This window comes from Gouania willdenowi, chromosome 17, assembly GCF_900634775.1.
Source record: "Gouania willdenowi chromosome 17, fGouWil2.1, whole genome shotgun sequence".
NCBI lineage: Eukaryota > Metazoa > Chordata > Actinopteri > Blenniiformes > Gobiesocidae > Gouania > Gouania willdenowi.
This window is the reverse complement of record NC_041060.1, coordinates 36651153-36668278: the sequence shown is the minus strand read 5'-3', so window position 1 is coordinate 36668278 and position 17126 is coordinate 36651153. Positions and strand designations below refer to the sequence as shown.

At 38.9% G+C, this 17126-nt stretch overlaps 1 protein-coding gene across 6 annotated transcripts in view; it reads left to right on the top strand.

Annotated features, from left to right (window-relative positions):
* The window catches only part of LOC114478733 (dipeptidyl aminopeptidase-like protein 6), a 133846-nt gene that overhangs the window by 99169 nt on the left and 17551 nt on the right, over positions 1-17126 (top strand). For all 6 annotated transcript variants that reach the window (XM_028471929.1, XM_028471928.1, XM_028471930.1 and 3 more), the window contains 3 exons: positions 2853-2944; positions 8707-8754; positions 8827-8939. In XM_028471929.1, the coding sequence (XP_028327730.1) occupies positions 2853-2944; positions 8707-8754; positions 8827-8939 (253 nt within the window). The remainder of the gene's footprint in view (positions 1-2852; positions 2945-8706; positions 8755-8826; positions 8940-17126) is intronic.

Sequence of the window (17126 nt, the reverse complement as noted above, 5' to 3'; positions counted from 1 at the left end):
TTCCTCAGGGCTCTGTGCTAGGTCCAATCCTCTTCTGTATCTATATGATCCCCCTTGGTAATGTTATGAGAAAATACTCTGTTAACTTTCACTGCTATGCTGATGATACCCAACTGTATGTATCAATGAAGCCAGGTGAGACAAATCAGCTATCTAAACTTGAGGCCTGTCTAAAGGACATTAGGGCCTGGATGGACCAAAATTTTCTTCTTCTCAACTCAGACAAGACTGAGGTCATTGTACTGGGCCCACGACACCTTAGAGAAACCTATGCTAGCCTAACTGCCCTAGATGGCATTACTCTGGCACAAAGCACAACTGTTAGAAACCTTGGGGTTCTATTTGATCAGGATTTATCCTTCAACTCTCACATAAAACAAACTTCAAGAACTGCCTTCTTTCATCTCCGTAACATTGCTAAAATCAGATCTATCCTGTCTCAGGGCGACGCCGAAAAACTAGTCCATGCTTTTGTTACCTCTAGACAGGCACCAGTCTATCTCAAGGAGCTTGTAGTGCCATACAATCCCCCCAGAACACTACGCTCTCAAAATGCTGGACTACTCGTTGTTCCATTCATCTCTAAAAGTAGTATAGGAGGAAGAGCTTTCAGTTATCAGGCCCCACTTCTCTGGAACCATCTACCAACCACGGTTCGGGGGGCAGACACCCTCTCTACCTTTAAGGTTAGGCTCAAAACATTCCTCTTTGATAAAGTTTTTAGTTAGGAACCAGCTCATAGCTCATAATTAAGATGCAATAGGCATAGACTGCCGGGGGGGGGGGGGGTCTGGCATGCTCGGTTGGAGAGAGGTTGGAGAGGGCGTTAAGAGAGAGGTCATTTAGGTTAGAGAGGGACCGGAGAGGGTCCCATTCCTCTTTCAAACACTCCCTCTATGTCTGATTCTTCCCTTGTGTGTTTGCTCCTGTACTCCTTCTGGCTTTTGTCTTGCAGGTCCGTGGGATCCTCAGTGTGGAGTTACAGAGTCTCAACAACTCTGTCTCCACCCTTTCCTCTGCACACACCCAACACAGCATAACGTGGATGGCTGTTCATCATAGGAATGGGATCCACACAAGGTTCCTGCTGCTTAACAGAAGGTTTTCCTTGCCGCCATGATGAATTCATGTTGGGTGTGGGATACATATGTATGTGTATATACGTATATATGCATATGTGTGTATCCATAAAATGAAGAGTCCGTCCTTAAGACTGCTCTACTGTAAAGTGTCTTGAGATACCATTGGTTATGATTTGGCGCTATACAAATAAAGATTGATTGATTGATTGATTGATTGAGAGGTGATGGAGTTGTGGGTGAGTGATGGACAACAGAGATGGTTTGAGGAGAGGGTGACTGTGGTTGTGTTAGATCAGCCTGTGTGGGGTATAGATGTGGATAGTATAGAGAGGTACAGAAGGACAATGGAGAGTCAGGTTGTGATTGGTGGAAATGAAAAGCTATAATTGAAGGTGATTTTAATGTAAATGTAAGAAGAAGGTACGAGAGAGAAGGAGTGAATGGGAGGTATGGGATAGGTAGAAGAAATGAAGAGATTTGATAGACTGTTGTGGAGAACATGACTTAGTGACTATGAACAGTTACATGAGGCGTTAGAGGAGAGGGACGTGGTTCAATGTGATGTATGAAGGTGGTATGAGTTGATGCTTTCATTATGAGAAGGACAGACAGACACTGGATGGTGTGAAAAATGAGAACGGATGAAGAGTAGATGTTGTTGGACCACAAACAGAAAGTGATGACTGTGAGGGTGAATGGGAGGAGATGGAGAGTGCCAGGAGGAGACAAAGGAGAGTACCAGAGATCAGATGGAGATGTTGAAAGAGCAGGAGAAGAAAGAGGAGGATGAGGAGAGAACGAGAATGTATGAGGAGATGGAAGGAATGGGAAGTACTTTCTAAGCTGATGATGGAGACAGTGAAAGAAGTGTGTGGAGTACATGAGAAGATGGTACAAAACCCATAGACGGTCGGTTGATGATGGAGAGAATAAGAGTGGTGGTGAGAAAGAGGAATGAGAAGGTACAACTGGTGGGTAACAGAAGAAGGCTGAGACAGAGGAGAGATGGACAAGTGATGGAGAGAATGGAGGGCGAGATGGTTGAAGTGAGAGAGAGGAAGTGAAGGAGGTGAGGAAACAGCTGAAGAAGTGCTTGAGGAGGTTGGAGGAAGAATGGTAGACAGAGAAGATAAGAGAGTGTCAGGAAGTGAGTGAGACTGGGAGAGGGGTTGAGATGTATAAGTGCATGAGAAAGATTAGGAGTAATGGATGTAAGGCTCCGTAGAGTGAGAATATAACAGTGAAATAATATAAAGAACATTTCTAAAGGATGACTAGTGAGAGGTCTGAGGAGGAACCAAAGGTGATTGAAGAGGTGGTGAATGGAACGACTGATCTGTGTGAGGATGAGAGAGAGAAAGAGGTGAATGAGATGCTGAACGAGACGCCTGAAAGGGAGGAGATTGAAGGAGAAATGAACGAGATGAAAGAATCAGTGTCTGGTGATGATGGAGTGAGAGTTGTATATATTAGGATGGTACATGGTGACGTGAAAGAGAAGGTGATACAGATGGTGATACAGATGTTTGAGAAGAGAACGGACAGATGGGATGGATCTCTGAAAGTGGAGTGATAGCTCGGGCGGAGTATCTGGGTTTGTTGGATGAGGAGCATTGATGATGATGATGATGATGATGATGATGATAATGATGATGATGATGATGATGATTATGATGATGATGATGATGATGATGATGATGATAATGATGATGATGATGATGATGATTATGATGATGATGATGATGATGATGATGGTCTGTCCTTCATCAGCCCAACAGCAGTACAGACATCCTTCAGTCTTTGACATCTGGAGATTGGGACGTCACCAAAATCTTGGCCTTTGATCATGAAAGAAACCTCATGTAAGACTTTCCTGTTCATTTCCTGTTAGTCCTTTGTTATAGTTAGTAATGGTTAGTATCCCAGTAGACCATCTACCCAAAGTGAGCTGGTCTGGTTTAAAAAATATATGTATTAATATTTTTGACACATCAAATGGCTTATGTGGGGCGGGGCCAGTTTCTTTATTTTATAAATGTCCTTCAATTGGTCAGTCAGCACTGATCATTGACTAGCAGTGTGTTACAAGCGACACATATTCTTGGTCCATTGTTCAGTGTCAATGGGAAGCCGATGGTGACAAAGTCTGTGACCGGTGATGAATAAAGTGTAAATAAAGGGACAAAAAATGGGTAAGATGGGTTAAATGGTCCAAAAGTAACAAAAGCCTGGCAAGAAAAAGGTGAAAAGTGACTAAAATGGGCCAAAAGCAGTCAAAAGTGGCAAAGAAAGGAACAAAAAGAGGAACCAGGTGGTGTATGTAATGGCTTAAATGGGCATAATGTGGCAAACAATAGAGAAAAACAGCAAAAATGCAGGGGGGAAAGGCAAAATGTAGGAAGAAAAAAAAATCAGTATTTCTTGGAATGAAAAGATAATTAATAATAATAATAATAATATTTAATGTATCCTTTATTAATCACTGTAGTGAAATTCTTTCTCTGCATTTAACCTATTTTCCCAGAGGGTTAGCGGTGGACAGCCACAGTGTAGCGTAGGGTTAAAACACTGATTAACATCCCACAGTGATGGAGCAGGTGAGATTAGAACCAGTGACCCTCCGATCACAAGCCTGCTTCCTTAACTTAACCACTCGGCCACCACTGCCTTATTATTTATTAATTGTGCAATAGGTAGTTTATCTGGTGAAAATGGTTAAAGAAAGGACAAACATTTGGATAAAAATGTTCTAAAAAATAGGAAAAAGGAGCTTAAATCTAAAAAATTAAAAAATATTGAAAATATGAAGCTGGTCTGGACACAAAAATAAAATGCCAGGACTGTGACATCCAGCCCTGGTTAGTTATGGTTAGTCATTAATTAGTAATGGTTAGTTATGGTTAGTCCTTAATTAGTAATGGTTAGTTATGGTTAGTCCTTAATTAGTAATGGTTAGTTATGGTTAGTCATTAATTAGTAATGGTTAGTTATGGCTAGTCATTAATTAGTAATGGTTAGTTATGGCTAGTCATTAATTAGTAATGGTTAGTTATGGCTAGTCATTAATTAGTAATGGTTAGTTATGGTTAGTCATTAATTAGTAATGGTTAGTTATGGTTAGTCATTAATTAGTAATGGTTAGTTATGGTTAGTCCTTAATTAGTAATGGTTAGTTATGGTTAGTCATTAATTAGTAATAGTTAGTTATGGCTAGTCATTAATTAGTAATGGTTAGTTATGGTTAGTCATTAATTAGTAATGGTTAGTTATGGTTAGTCATTAATTAGTAATGGTTAGTTATGGTTAGTCATTAATTAGTAATGGTTAGTTATGGCTAGTCATTAATTAGTAATGGTTAGTCATTAATTAGTAATGGTTAGTTATGGTTAGTCATTAATTAGTAATGGTTAGTTATGGCTTGTCATTAATTAGTAATGGTTGTTATGGTTAGTCATTAATTAGTAATGGTTAGTTATGGCTTGTCATTAATTAGTAATGGTTGTTATGGTTAGTCATTAATTAGTAATGGTTAGTTATGACTAGTCATTAATTAGTAATGGTTAGTTATGGTTAGTCATAAATTAATAATGTTTAGATATGGTTAGTAATGGTTCGTTTTGGTTAGTCCTTAATTAGTTATGGTTTGTCATTAATTAGTAATGGTTAGTTATGGTTAGTCATTAATTAGTAATGGTTAGTTCTGGTTAGTAATGGTTCGTTATGGTTAGTCTTTAATTAGTAATGGTTAGTCATTAATTAATAATGGTTAGTCATTAATTAGTAATGGTTAGTTATGATTAATCATTAATTAGTAATGTTAGATCTGGTTAGTAATGGTTCGTTATGGTTAGTAATGGTTAGTTATGGTTAGTAATGGTTAGTCATTAATTAGTAATGGTTAGTCATAAATAGTAATGATTAGTCATTAATTAGTAATGTTTAGATATGGTTAGTAATGGTTCATTATGGTTAGTCCTGAATTAGTAATGGTTCTTTATGGTTAGTCCTTAATTAGTTATGGTTAGTCATTAATTAGTAATGGTTAGTTATGGTTAGTCATTAATTAGTAATGGTTAGTTATGGTTAGTCCTTAATTAGTGATGGTTAGTTATGGTTAGTAATGGTTCGTTATGGTTAGTCCTTAATTAGAAATGGTTAGTCCTTAATTAGTAATAGTTAGTCCTTAATTAGTAATAGTTAGTAATGGTTAGTTATGGTTAGTCATTAATTAGTAATGGGTAGTAATGGTTAGTTATGGTTAGTCATTAATTAGTAATGGTTAATCATTAATTAGTAATGGTTAGTAATGGTTTGTTGTGGTTAGTCCTTAATTAGTAATGGCTAGTAATGGTTAGTTATGATTAGTCCTCAATTAGTAATGGTTAGTTATAGTTAGTAATGGTTAGTCCTTAATTAGTAATGGTTAGTTATAGTTAGTAATGGTTAATTATGGTTAGTAATGGTTAGTAATAGTTAGTAGTGGTTAGTTATAGTTAGTAATGTTAGTTATGATTAGTCCTTAAGTAGTAATGGTTAGTTGTAGTTAGTAATGGTTAGTCCCCAATTAGTAATGGTTAGTTATAGTTAGTACTGGTTAGTCATTAATTAGTAATGGTTATTCCTAATTAGCAATGGTTAGTTATGGCTAGTCCTTAATTAGTAATGGTTAGTCATTAATTAGTAATGGTTAGTCCTTAAATACTTATGGTTAGTCATTAATTAGTAATGATTAGTTATGGTTAATAATGGTTAGTAATGGTTAGTCCTTAATTAGTAATGGCTAGTTATGGTTAGTTGTGGTTAATCATTGGTTAGTTATAGTTAGTAATGGTTAGTCCTAATTATTAATGGTTAGCCATTAATTAGTAATGGCTTGTTATAGTTAGTAATGGTTAGTTATGGTTAGTCCTTAATTAGTAATTGTTAGTTATGGTTAGTAATAGGGATGTAACGATTAATCGTAAGGCAGTTAAAAATCGATTCATAGGTATCACGATTCACATCGATACTGTGAAAACATTGCTGTTCCTGACAAATTAATTGAACAGGAGGGTTAAAAATGGAATACCACTTAATCACCAGGACTAGGCCACGCCTTTCATAACGCCGTTGATCGCATTTCTTTTTTGTGTTCCAAACAGAGTGGAACGTTCTAATTTTAAGAGTTCCCGGTATACACTGGACGGAAAACACAAGCCTAGTTGTGTGCAAATTGTGCAAGAAAGAGTTTGTCTTATATTATAGCCTTCACTATATACTAGGGATGTAACGATTAATCGTAAGGCAGTTAAAAATCGATTCATAGGTATAACGGTTCACGTCGATGCTTTGAAAATTGAATCGCAGTACTTTTTTTAACCAGCAGTTAGGGTTGGCGGCAAAAGTGTTGGCGGCGGGCGGAATCTGCTAATTCTTTCTTTCTGGCTGCCTTCTACTCTTAAACATGTTTATAAATGATTCCTTACCCCTTTAGCACCGAAAGAATATCTATAATATTACGTGAATATCTGTAAAAGTCACGTTTTTCTATTAGCTCTGTCTGCTAGCATAGCATCTCTTCTTCACTGCAAGATATCTGCATGCCAACCGACCACTGGGTTACCAGCGCCCTCTGCTGGTCCAAACAAATATCTGACCTAAATACAATGAAATGTTTGTTTTTTGTTTTTTTTTTAAAGTCCAATCGTTAAGACACAAAATACATTTTCAGTTGCACTTTTAAAAAGAAAAGTAACTGTCAAGTCAATCTCAATTTTTGTGCTGTTCCTGACTTGAGGGAACTGCTCTTTATTGGTGGGGATTCCTGGACGTTCCAGACCTTCAATTACTTTTCCTTTTTATTTAACGTCATTTCTGTGGGTCAGAACATCAGTTCAGGTGAAAAACCTCAAAAAGAAAATACACAGTACAAAACCAATTACACAACCATTTGTGAATTGAAATCAAATTTAGCTTTTCACCCTTTTATTCTTACCCAACATATTGATTTATTGGTATTTTCACATCTTTGTCTGGGATCCATTTGCCCAGTTTTAACAAAGAACCAAACCAAATCAAATATTTATTCATTCTTCTTAACTAAATTCTTTAACAAAATCAGATTGTTAAAGTAAGTTAACTTAGTACTTTTAACTCAGGTATTTTTAAACCACAGCATTTTTAACAATGTAAAACATTTTTTACTTATTTAACCAAATATTTGTAACCATTGTATCTTAGCTTATCTCTGCCGTTAACATGTCACTGGAAATAAACATGATAATAACCCTTTGAATTAAACAAGCATCAAACTCAATAATAATCCTTGCATTTGCCAGTAACCAGTAAACAATTTGCTAAACTTTACAAATAAATTAAGAAGAAAAAAATGCATTCCACTTAATTTTTCAATGCCAAACAATGTCAATCCGTTTCCTGTCTATTTTAAATGAATTGTCCAACTAACAGAAGTTTTTTATGCTTGTGGTTATGTACAGTAGGTGCTAACCAGCTGCCCATCCATTCATAATAAGAGTTTTTGCACAAAGTTCAGTCCCAGCTGAGGAAACAGAACTTTCTTTTCTGAGGCATGAACTGCCATTGCCTCCATGCTCCCACAGTGGCTGGTTTGTGATTAAAAGAATCAGGTGTGCACACTCACATGTGGGAGGGGCTTCCACAAGGCCCCTCCCCTGCTTAGCAGGAGGGTGAAAGGCAGCTCACAGGCAGTTTGACAGAACAGGGACTATTATGCAGTTTTACATTGTTTACTATAGAACCAGATTTTAAATTAATAGGCTTCTTCTTCATTTGTATTATTCCTTTATTTATTTCATTCAAGATTTATTTTTAGTTAAATTGCATTGAATAGTTTATCAAGGGATTATTTTGACAATGAAAAATAAAAGGAAAACAGTATAGTATTCCCCCAAAAAATAAAGGAATATTTTTCTACAGTCCCATTTTGTAAAATAAATCGCGAGAGAATCGTATCGTGAGTTGAGTGAATTGTTACATTCCTAGTTAGTAACGGTTAGTTATAGTTTGTAATGGTTAGTCATTAATTAGTAATGACTCGCTATAGTTAGTAATGGTTAGTAATGGTTAGCCATTAATTAGTAATGGTTAGTTATAGTTAGTCCTAATTAGCGATGGTTGCTAATGGTTAATCATTGGTTAGTTATAGTTAGTAATGTTTAGTTATAGTTAATAATGGTTAGTTATGATTCGTCCATAATTATTAATAGTTAGTTATGGTTAATCGTTGGTTAGTTATAGTTAATAATGGTTAGTCCTTAAACAGTAATGGTTAATTAGTAATTGTTAGTTATGGTTCATCATTGGTTAGTTATAGTTAGTAATGGTTAGTTGTGGTTAGTCCTTAATTAATAATGGTTAGTAATGGGGAGTAGTGGTTAAGGAAGCAGGCTTGTGATCGGAGGGTCACTGGTTCTAATCTCACCTGCTCCATCACTGTGGGATGTTAATCAGTGTTTTAACCCTACGCTACACTGTGGCTGTCCACTGCTAACCCTCTGGGAAAATAGGTTAAATGCAGAGAAAGAATTTCACTACAGCAGTTAATAAAGGATACATTAAATATTATTATTATTATTATGGTTAGTTATGGTTATTTGATTTGCAGATACTTCCTGAGCACCGAGGATGACCCCAAACGAAGACACCTGTACAGGTGAGTTCCTCATTAAGCCAAGCTGAGTTACTCTAAACTCAGATGTTTGACCAGTGTTCTACTCGTTCACAGCACAGACACCGTCCCTCCGTTCAACCGACGCTGCCTCTCCTGTCAGTCCAAATGTGGCTACGTGGACGTGTCCTTCAGTCTGGACATGCACTACTTTGTCCTGGACTGTAAAGGTGCTTTCATTCGTTCATTCATTCATTCAAACGTGTACAGACTAATGCTGAGGAATAAAACTAGTGAACACATAAATACACTGATAAAACAGTGTTCACCCCTCGACCTAAAATACAATATTTATTTGATTTCACTGCAGTAGATAAATGTTCATCATCTTTTTCTAGCCAACAAATTCAACACTTTCAACTTCATGTGTTTCTGAATCATTCCCAAGTTGTTCCTAAAGTGTTCTCGAGTTTTCTTAAATTGTTCCTGAAAGGTTCCTACAGTGTTTATCAAACACATTGACGTCATGCCTCGACAAATTAAACCAGTTTTCCCCTCAGTCTTCCAGCAGTGCTAATGCTAGTGCTAATTGGAATCAGAATCAGAAATGTTTTATTGGCCAAGTACAGTTTTTAAGACAGCACAAGGAATTTGTCTTGGTAACAAAACAAAACAAACAAGCCAGCAACAATAATAATAATAATGATTGATATAAAAGATGAGGGATAAATAAAGGATAGATAGAAAATAAAGGATATATATATATAACTGTTTGTAAGATTTTAATGTAAAAACAAATGCATCATTAGTAGTAAAAGTGTTTGTCACCCATTGCTCCATGTGCTTTGTTTGTTGAACCAGGAAGTGGCAAACAGAATAGAAGCCTGTCATTGGTGAATGAATGAATGCCTTTATTTGTCATTGTACACATGTACCATGAGATTAAAAACAGCCAACTCCAGTAGCAGTGCAAGAAATCAAATAAACAATAAACAATAAAACATAGGACATAAATAAATAAATAGATAGTACAGGAAATGAGGTAATGTGAACAGTATGTACATTTTGTATTTAAAAAGTAGCTGAGCAGAGTCCGTGGGTATAAATATGAGATCAGCACTTGAGAGAATTCAGAGTGGTTATTGCTTTTGGAAAAAAACTGTTTTTGAGTCTGTTTGTTCTGGCCTTAATGTACCTGTAGCGCCTCCCTGAGGGCAACAGGTCAAACAGGTCAAAGCCAGGGTGGCAGCAGTCTTTGGTGATGGTTTTAGCTCTGTTGAGACAGCAGGAGGTGTAAATGTCCATCAGGGAGGGGAGGGGAGAGGGCAGCCAATGATTTTTTGTGCTGCATTTACAACTCTCTGGAGCCTCTCCCTGTCTGCAGCGGTGCAGCTGCCGTACCATACTGTGATACAGTACGACAGCAGGCTCTCGATGGCTGAGCGGTAGAAGATCAGCAGCAGGTTGGAATTTAGTTTATATCTCCTGAGAACTCTGAAGAAGTGTAGCCACTGCTGAGCCTTCTTGCAGACTACCGTGATGTTCTCTGACCAGGACATATCTGATGAGGACACCAAGAAACCTGAAGGTGTGGACCCCCTCCACACACTCACCATTGATGTACAGGGGGGCTGGGTCTGTGCTGTGCTTCCTGAAGTCCACAATGATCTCTCTGGTTTTCTTGGTGTTCAGAGCGAGGTTATTCTCCGAACACCAGGCTGCCAACTTCAGGACCTTCTCTCTGTAGGACGTCTCATCATCCTTAGAAATGAGTCCGACCACTGTAGTGTCGTCGGCAATCTTGACGATGAGATTGTCATTGTGGGCCGAGCTGCAGTCGTAGATGTAGAGGCAGTACAGGAGGGGGCTCAGCACACAGCCCTGTGGGGAGCCCATGCTCAGCGTATGGGTGGAGGAGAGGTGGGGGCCATGTCTCACATTCTGGGGTCGGTTGGTTAAAAAGTCATTTATCCAGGCACATGTGAGAGGGGGGAGGCCGAGAGTTTTCAGTTTAGTGATGAGTCTGTCCGGAATTATTGTGCTAAAGGCTGAACTGTAATCACAAAGAGCATCTGAACGTAGCTCTGCCGCTGCTCCAGGTGGTTCAGTGCAGAGTGCAGTGAAATGACATCTTCTGTGGATCTGTTCACACGATATGCAAACTGGTGTGGGTCGAAGTCTGGGGGGTGTTATGGCAGATTTTTATATTCATCATCATATCGTCAAATGTATGTTCATGTGTACAATTTGTCATGTTTTAATACATGATGACTCCATTACTCTTTACACTTTTGAACAGCTGAATCATGATTAAACAGATCGTATTGTACTCAGTGCAACACAGAGTCTCTGCCAAGGCCAGAGTCTCTGCTCACATGCAGATATACACGAACGCACACACTTATCAAGGACAGATAAGGACTGGCGCCCGAACCTTCCTCATAACATCTTCATCATCCTCACATGTTTCCACTGACTCCCTCCTCCTCCTCCTGAGGGTGGAACTCTTCTTTTATCTGTATGAAACCTTAAGCTGAAACTGTTAGAGGGCGCGGCTCTGCCTTCGGACGTCCGGCCAGGACGGTCACTTCTTTTTGTTCCATCTTTGTCTTTTTTACTTAGCTTATAATAAATCTTTTTTATAAAACCATCAATGCTCCGACTGGACTCCATCATTCAACCAGAGCAATAAATCATGTCTCCAAATGAGGTCAACCGCAAATCTTGCCGTAACAATTGGCGATCACGAACTGGATCCATCTTCTGCTCTGTGGGGCGTCGGCCGTGGACCAGCACTGAGTGGACACACTTAAAACCCCAGGGCTGCCTCACGGTGGTCTGCCCTCGGACAGAGACTGGAGCACGAACCATCGGTTGAACCTCAAACACCAATTTTGACTATTAAGGTAAAGCTGCCTTTATATATATATATATATATATATATATATATATATATAAATTTTCATTTACATATATATTCGCTCTGTGTTGATAGAAGGGCAACCAGTCAAGCATTGTATTGATTTTCAGCTTTGATCTTGATCTTCAGCTGTTCTGTGTTTTGACGCAGTGAATAGACTGCCATGAGAAAGGCTCAAATGGTTGAAGTTCTTTGCTTTTTAATGCTGTGGGTTCCCTCTGTTTTTCTTCGGGCTCGGATATTTTGTTTAGGCATCAAATACGGCTGGTCATTATTTACTTTGGTTTTGTTCAGGCACCCACGGACAGCCTGTGAGGTCCTGACCATAAGATAGACAGGCAACCAAAGTTTCCAAAACACCCCGCTGCCATGTACTGAGTTCACCTCTGTACCGATATAAAAATAGATTAAAACCCCAAACCTAACCTAAATTGTAGTGAAGACTACAGGGAGTAAAACACTGATAATGGGAATCAAACAGATGAACAACCCAATAAACAAATAATATATGCATACGCATATACAATCTTGGTATGATGTGAACTCAGATTATGCTTTCGGTGAGTTTTACTTCTTTTTTTTTTTTTTAGCTTTGTTTTTATTTTGTTTAAACATGTGAATGGAATCAGATTTCTCCCTTTGGTTGCTTTAATGCTCTCATTTTGGAGAGCTTTGGTTTTTTTTTTTTTTGTTTTTCTCTCGCAGAGAGAGAGTCTCACACACACACACACACACACACACACAATCACACCCACACACCCACGCACAGAGAGAGAAAGAGAGAGAGCCAAACACGCACGCACGCGAGAGAGAGAGAGGGAAGCACGCGCACGCACAGAGTGCACACGCACACACACGAGAGAGAGCGAGAGAGAGAGCCAAACACACACACACGCACGCACAGAGAGAGAGAGAGAAAGAGAGAGAGCCAAACACGCACACATGCACGAGAGAGAGAGGGAGAAGTCACACACACACACACACTCAAAGGAAAGAGAGGTAGCGCCCCTCACTGGCCAGTTTAGTGACACACATGGCACTACACACTTGTGACACTTGTGATTTCTCACCTCTCCCCCTGCCTACAGAATAGTGCCATTACACACAGACACGATTTTTATTTTTTTTTATATTTAATTTTTATTTTAAATTTCATTTGATTTCATGTTTGATATATCTGGGGTCCACTCTAAAATGAATATGAGCAACACACACTCAAACACACACACACAGATGAATACAGTATTTCATTTTATTTTATTTTAATATTACTGTTATCATCATTATCATTTTTTATTATTTTATTGTTAGTTTCTGTTGGCTTTGTGGTTGTCCCTGAAGAAACGACATCTTCAATGAAAACTCTTAATGAATGAAATCACCTTCAACTCTTATGCTAATGAAATTTCAACATCGTTCAAAGGACCAAGCTTCAGAAGGAAATGGACTATCAAAGGACTCAACTCTCCCATTCAGCAAAGCAATGCTGAAATAACTCGCTCAGTCCCAAGTCAACTCTTCATCGTCGATGAATGGGCCGCATGCCAATGCTGGGATTAACAGGGTTGATCAAAGACTGAGAACCTGTGGGCGTCGGAGTTGGTTGGACACTCCCCCACCGATGAGTTGCGAGTTAAACGCCACGATTACTGCCTGAATGATGGGCAGCAACTGCAGACTGATCACACGTCTGCTGGAACATCTTCACCAAAAAAAGACACTGTTTCAAAAGCCACGAGGATACCAAGCCATAAGAAGTCCACCACAGCCTTTGGTGGTAGTGCTATATCACCTTAGCCTTGAACTTTGGCATGGAGGGGGACAACTAGCAAAGAGCCAACAAGCTTCTCCTTCGATAGGACAATACTAACCCCTCTATTTTCTGACTGTACGCTAGATTATTTTGTTTTCATTTATTCTCTCACACGCAGACAGACCAGACATACAGTCACACACCCACATTCATAACTATGAGCTGAAACACAGGACCACCAGAACTTCACACAGAACCCTTCTGTTTGCCACATGAGACCATGTGTGCCCATCATTTATCTTTGCTTTTATTCATTATGTTGCTCATTTATTTACACTGCTTTTGCCTTTATGAGAAAAGAACAAACAAAAGGGAAGAAAATAGTGTTACTGATAAGGTTGTTTTTGTTTGCTTTTCTTTCATTTTATTTTCTTGTTGAGGGGAGGCCCCCCCCACAATGCAAGATATGGTTACATCCGCTGAAGAAAGAGCCCTCTGTTGCCTCAGCTTTTGGAGCTGAAGTTTTAATTTTTTATTCTTTTATTGGCCATGATTTTTTTGAGCTCACACGTTTTTTCTCCTTTGTTATTTCTGAAAGATTCTTCTTTTACTCTTTTGTTTTTACTCAATTTCAGGAAAATTGAGACAGAGATTGAGGACTGCAGCCTCAACCAAGTTTACATTTTGACATTTTTGACCGATACCCTCGTAAACAATCTGTACCTTACTCTTTTGAAGCTGCTTGCGACAGACAGCCTAGTTCAACATTCATCGTTTTCATTTTGTGCGCCTCCTCCTTACCGCGTCGGACTGTCTTGCTGGCCCGAAGCCACTCGACAGCAGGGGGGGGGTACCAAATTTTTCCTGAGAAAAAATGTCCCATTAGTTGCTATGAGTACATAGGCAATTACTTTTCAAACAAGAAGTCCTGGTTTAATGTGCAGAAAAAGGATAAACCTTGCTAGGGAAAGCGCTCTTTGGGGGATAGTGGTCCACCTGATTTAATGTGCAGCTTGGTAACCGAATACTGTTCTGAACAAATTTCTACGTTCCCTTAGAGTGAGGGTTATTAGAGGTTGCGTGCTCCGTTCAATGTTGAATAATCTTAGAGGCGCCCAAAAAGTCCTGACAGTTCTGCGTTGGTGTTGTTTATAATTCTCCTGCTAATTTGGAGGGTTTTTATATCTCCGGAGTAACGAGTGGTCGAGTTTGAAATTCTCCCAGCTTTATATTTTAATAAAGTCACAGGTTGAGAGGTTACCCTTCCCCCATACTCCTCCCAGCTTTATATTTTCACAAAGTCAGAAGTTGGAAGGTTCCCCTGGAAATTCTCCCAGCTTTATATTTTCATAAGGTCAGGTTGAGAAGGTCTCCGGCTAATTCAGATATTTGTTTTAAGTTTCTGGAATTTGCAGCTGTTGAGAGTTTCCCCCGGTTGAGTACCGGGGTTGAGTTTGTTGAGTTAGGCACGGCCGTGCGATTCCTGCCTGATCAGCAGATGAGCAGACTGTCAGTACCACACGGGCAATAATCTAAGTGTAGACTCCGCAAAGGCGGAAGTAAAAAGGAGCGTACCTCTTAGTAATCAGATGATACCAGTGAAAAGCAATTAATTAACACTAAAAGGTTGCCAAGCATGAGGGGGGCATTAAGAGCTCATTGACCCCAAGAGAGAAGGTGGACTGGCTATCGCCGCGGGTGGTTTAGATGAGGCCTATATTCTACTTAGACACTATGCAGCAAAACCTTGTGAATGCATGGACGGGAAAATTGAGGCATGAACGTGTGCGGTGCATGAATGACTGAATGATGACACGTTACGTATGCCTGAGAGAACTGCGTTGTGAGTGCGAATGTGCCGTGGACGTGTCATTGAGTGATTGACCGATGAATGGCTGTTTGACTACACATGTTCCTCTGTTTCACCTTCCTTTCCTCCTGGGTTTTGATGCACTAGATCTTCTCCCTGTTTTTGCCAATTATGTAGTGGGGTGTTCAGAAAACACTGCTGCTTGTTAAAAGAACTATGGTTTTAGGCCTTGGGCCTTCTAAAAAGTTTACCAGGTTTTAAAGGTTATTTTTCTGGGTGTTTAAAAACACCAAATGACGTTTTTTATATATGCTACCACTTTTAGTGGAATGACTGGCTTTGACCTTGACTGACCTTACTGTTCATGTTCAGTGTCCATGTTTTTTGTTGTTATATGTGTATACTCGTTGTTGTGTGCACTTGTCTATGTCTTCGTCTTAGTTGTTGTTATTGTGTTGTTTTTTCCAATATACAGGTCGCTGGCTGTATACTCAAAGACGACGAATCAAATCCAACTAAAGAAAAGGGATATTTTAAATTATTCATTTAAGTCTTAATGTTTTCCTCTCTTTCTGTTTCTGAGTGTTTCCGAATAGAAAATGCCACCGCCTTTTCGACTCCGATCCTACCTCCTTCGCCGCCATGCCTGGTCACTGCTTCTTATGATGAAGGATGAGAATTAAAGGGAAGTATTGTCCATAACTGTAACTGGGAAGCAAAGGGGAAATAGATTGAAATAGACACGTGACAATATGACATATTGTGGATGTTCTAACATAATATCTATTCCAGAGACTACAGAGACTTCCAATCCAACTGCGAAAGTGGGGACAAATCTTCAAATTTCCAAAGGGAGCGTACAGTTGACCCTGGCTTTGACCTTTATGGCTGAGGAGGAGGAGGTCGAGGAGGCTGGAAGGGCACAAAGGCAGGCGGACACAAGAGAGAGGAAAACAGAGACACATCCAAAATGATCAGATAAGTGATTTTCCAATGATATTTATCATATGGTTTTAAGAATCCAAATGCATTCTTATGTAAAAAAAAGGGAAGGGAGGGGCCAAGGTCCCTCTGATTTTTGATTTATATTTTATCATAGGAAAATGATATACCCCAAAACCCTCCAACCATTTTCTTCTTGTTCCACCAGCACTTAGCGTGCAAGACCATAAAACACCTTCACTGGGTTTAGACACTTTTAAGGGAAAAATTAAGGGTTCTCAACATTGGGTTGGTGGCCCAATCTGGGTCGCCTGAGATTTAAAAAGGGTCCTCCTGAAATTCTTGATAATTGATTGATATAAGAGATAGTTTAAAGTTAAGTAACTTCCAAGCATTTAAGGAAGCTCTCCAAACCGTGCTGGGGCTCGTCACCCCTACGAATGGGATAAATACAGAGAGCAAAAGACAATATGATTGTTCGACTCAACTTAACTTTAATTCTGTCTAACCTTAAAGGGCCAATAATCTTGCTTAACTCTGGTTCAGACACAGAATAGGAGACACTTTTGCCACCAATTGACCTTCAAAATTAAGTAAATTACATCTCAAATAATAATTATGAGAAAATAATGAAATAAATAAACTGACAAATTCAGCTCTATAATGAATTAGGTTATTTTATTAGGTGTGGAGTGTTGACATTATTCAGAATAAATAAAGGATAGAATCAGATTTCTCCTTCACAAATAAGAGATAGCAAAGAAAAATAAAACAAACAATTTAAATAAATAAATATTATTTATTTGGTTAAACTTATTTAGCTTTCTCACATCTCCATGTCTCCCAATTGTATGTATTCATCTTGAGAAGACATGTAATCACACTCCACACTTCTCCGTCCGACTTGCATGTACTTCTCCGTCCGACTTGCATGTACTTCTCCGTCCGACTTGCATGTCCTTGTAAACATTGGTTCTCAAATTGTTGATTCT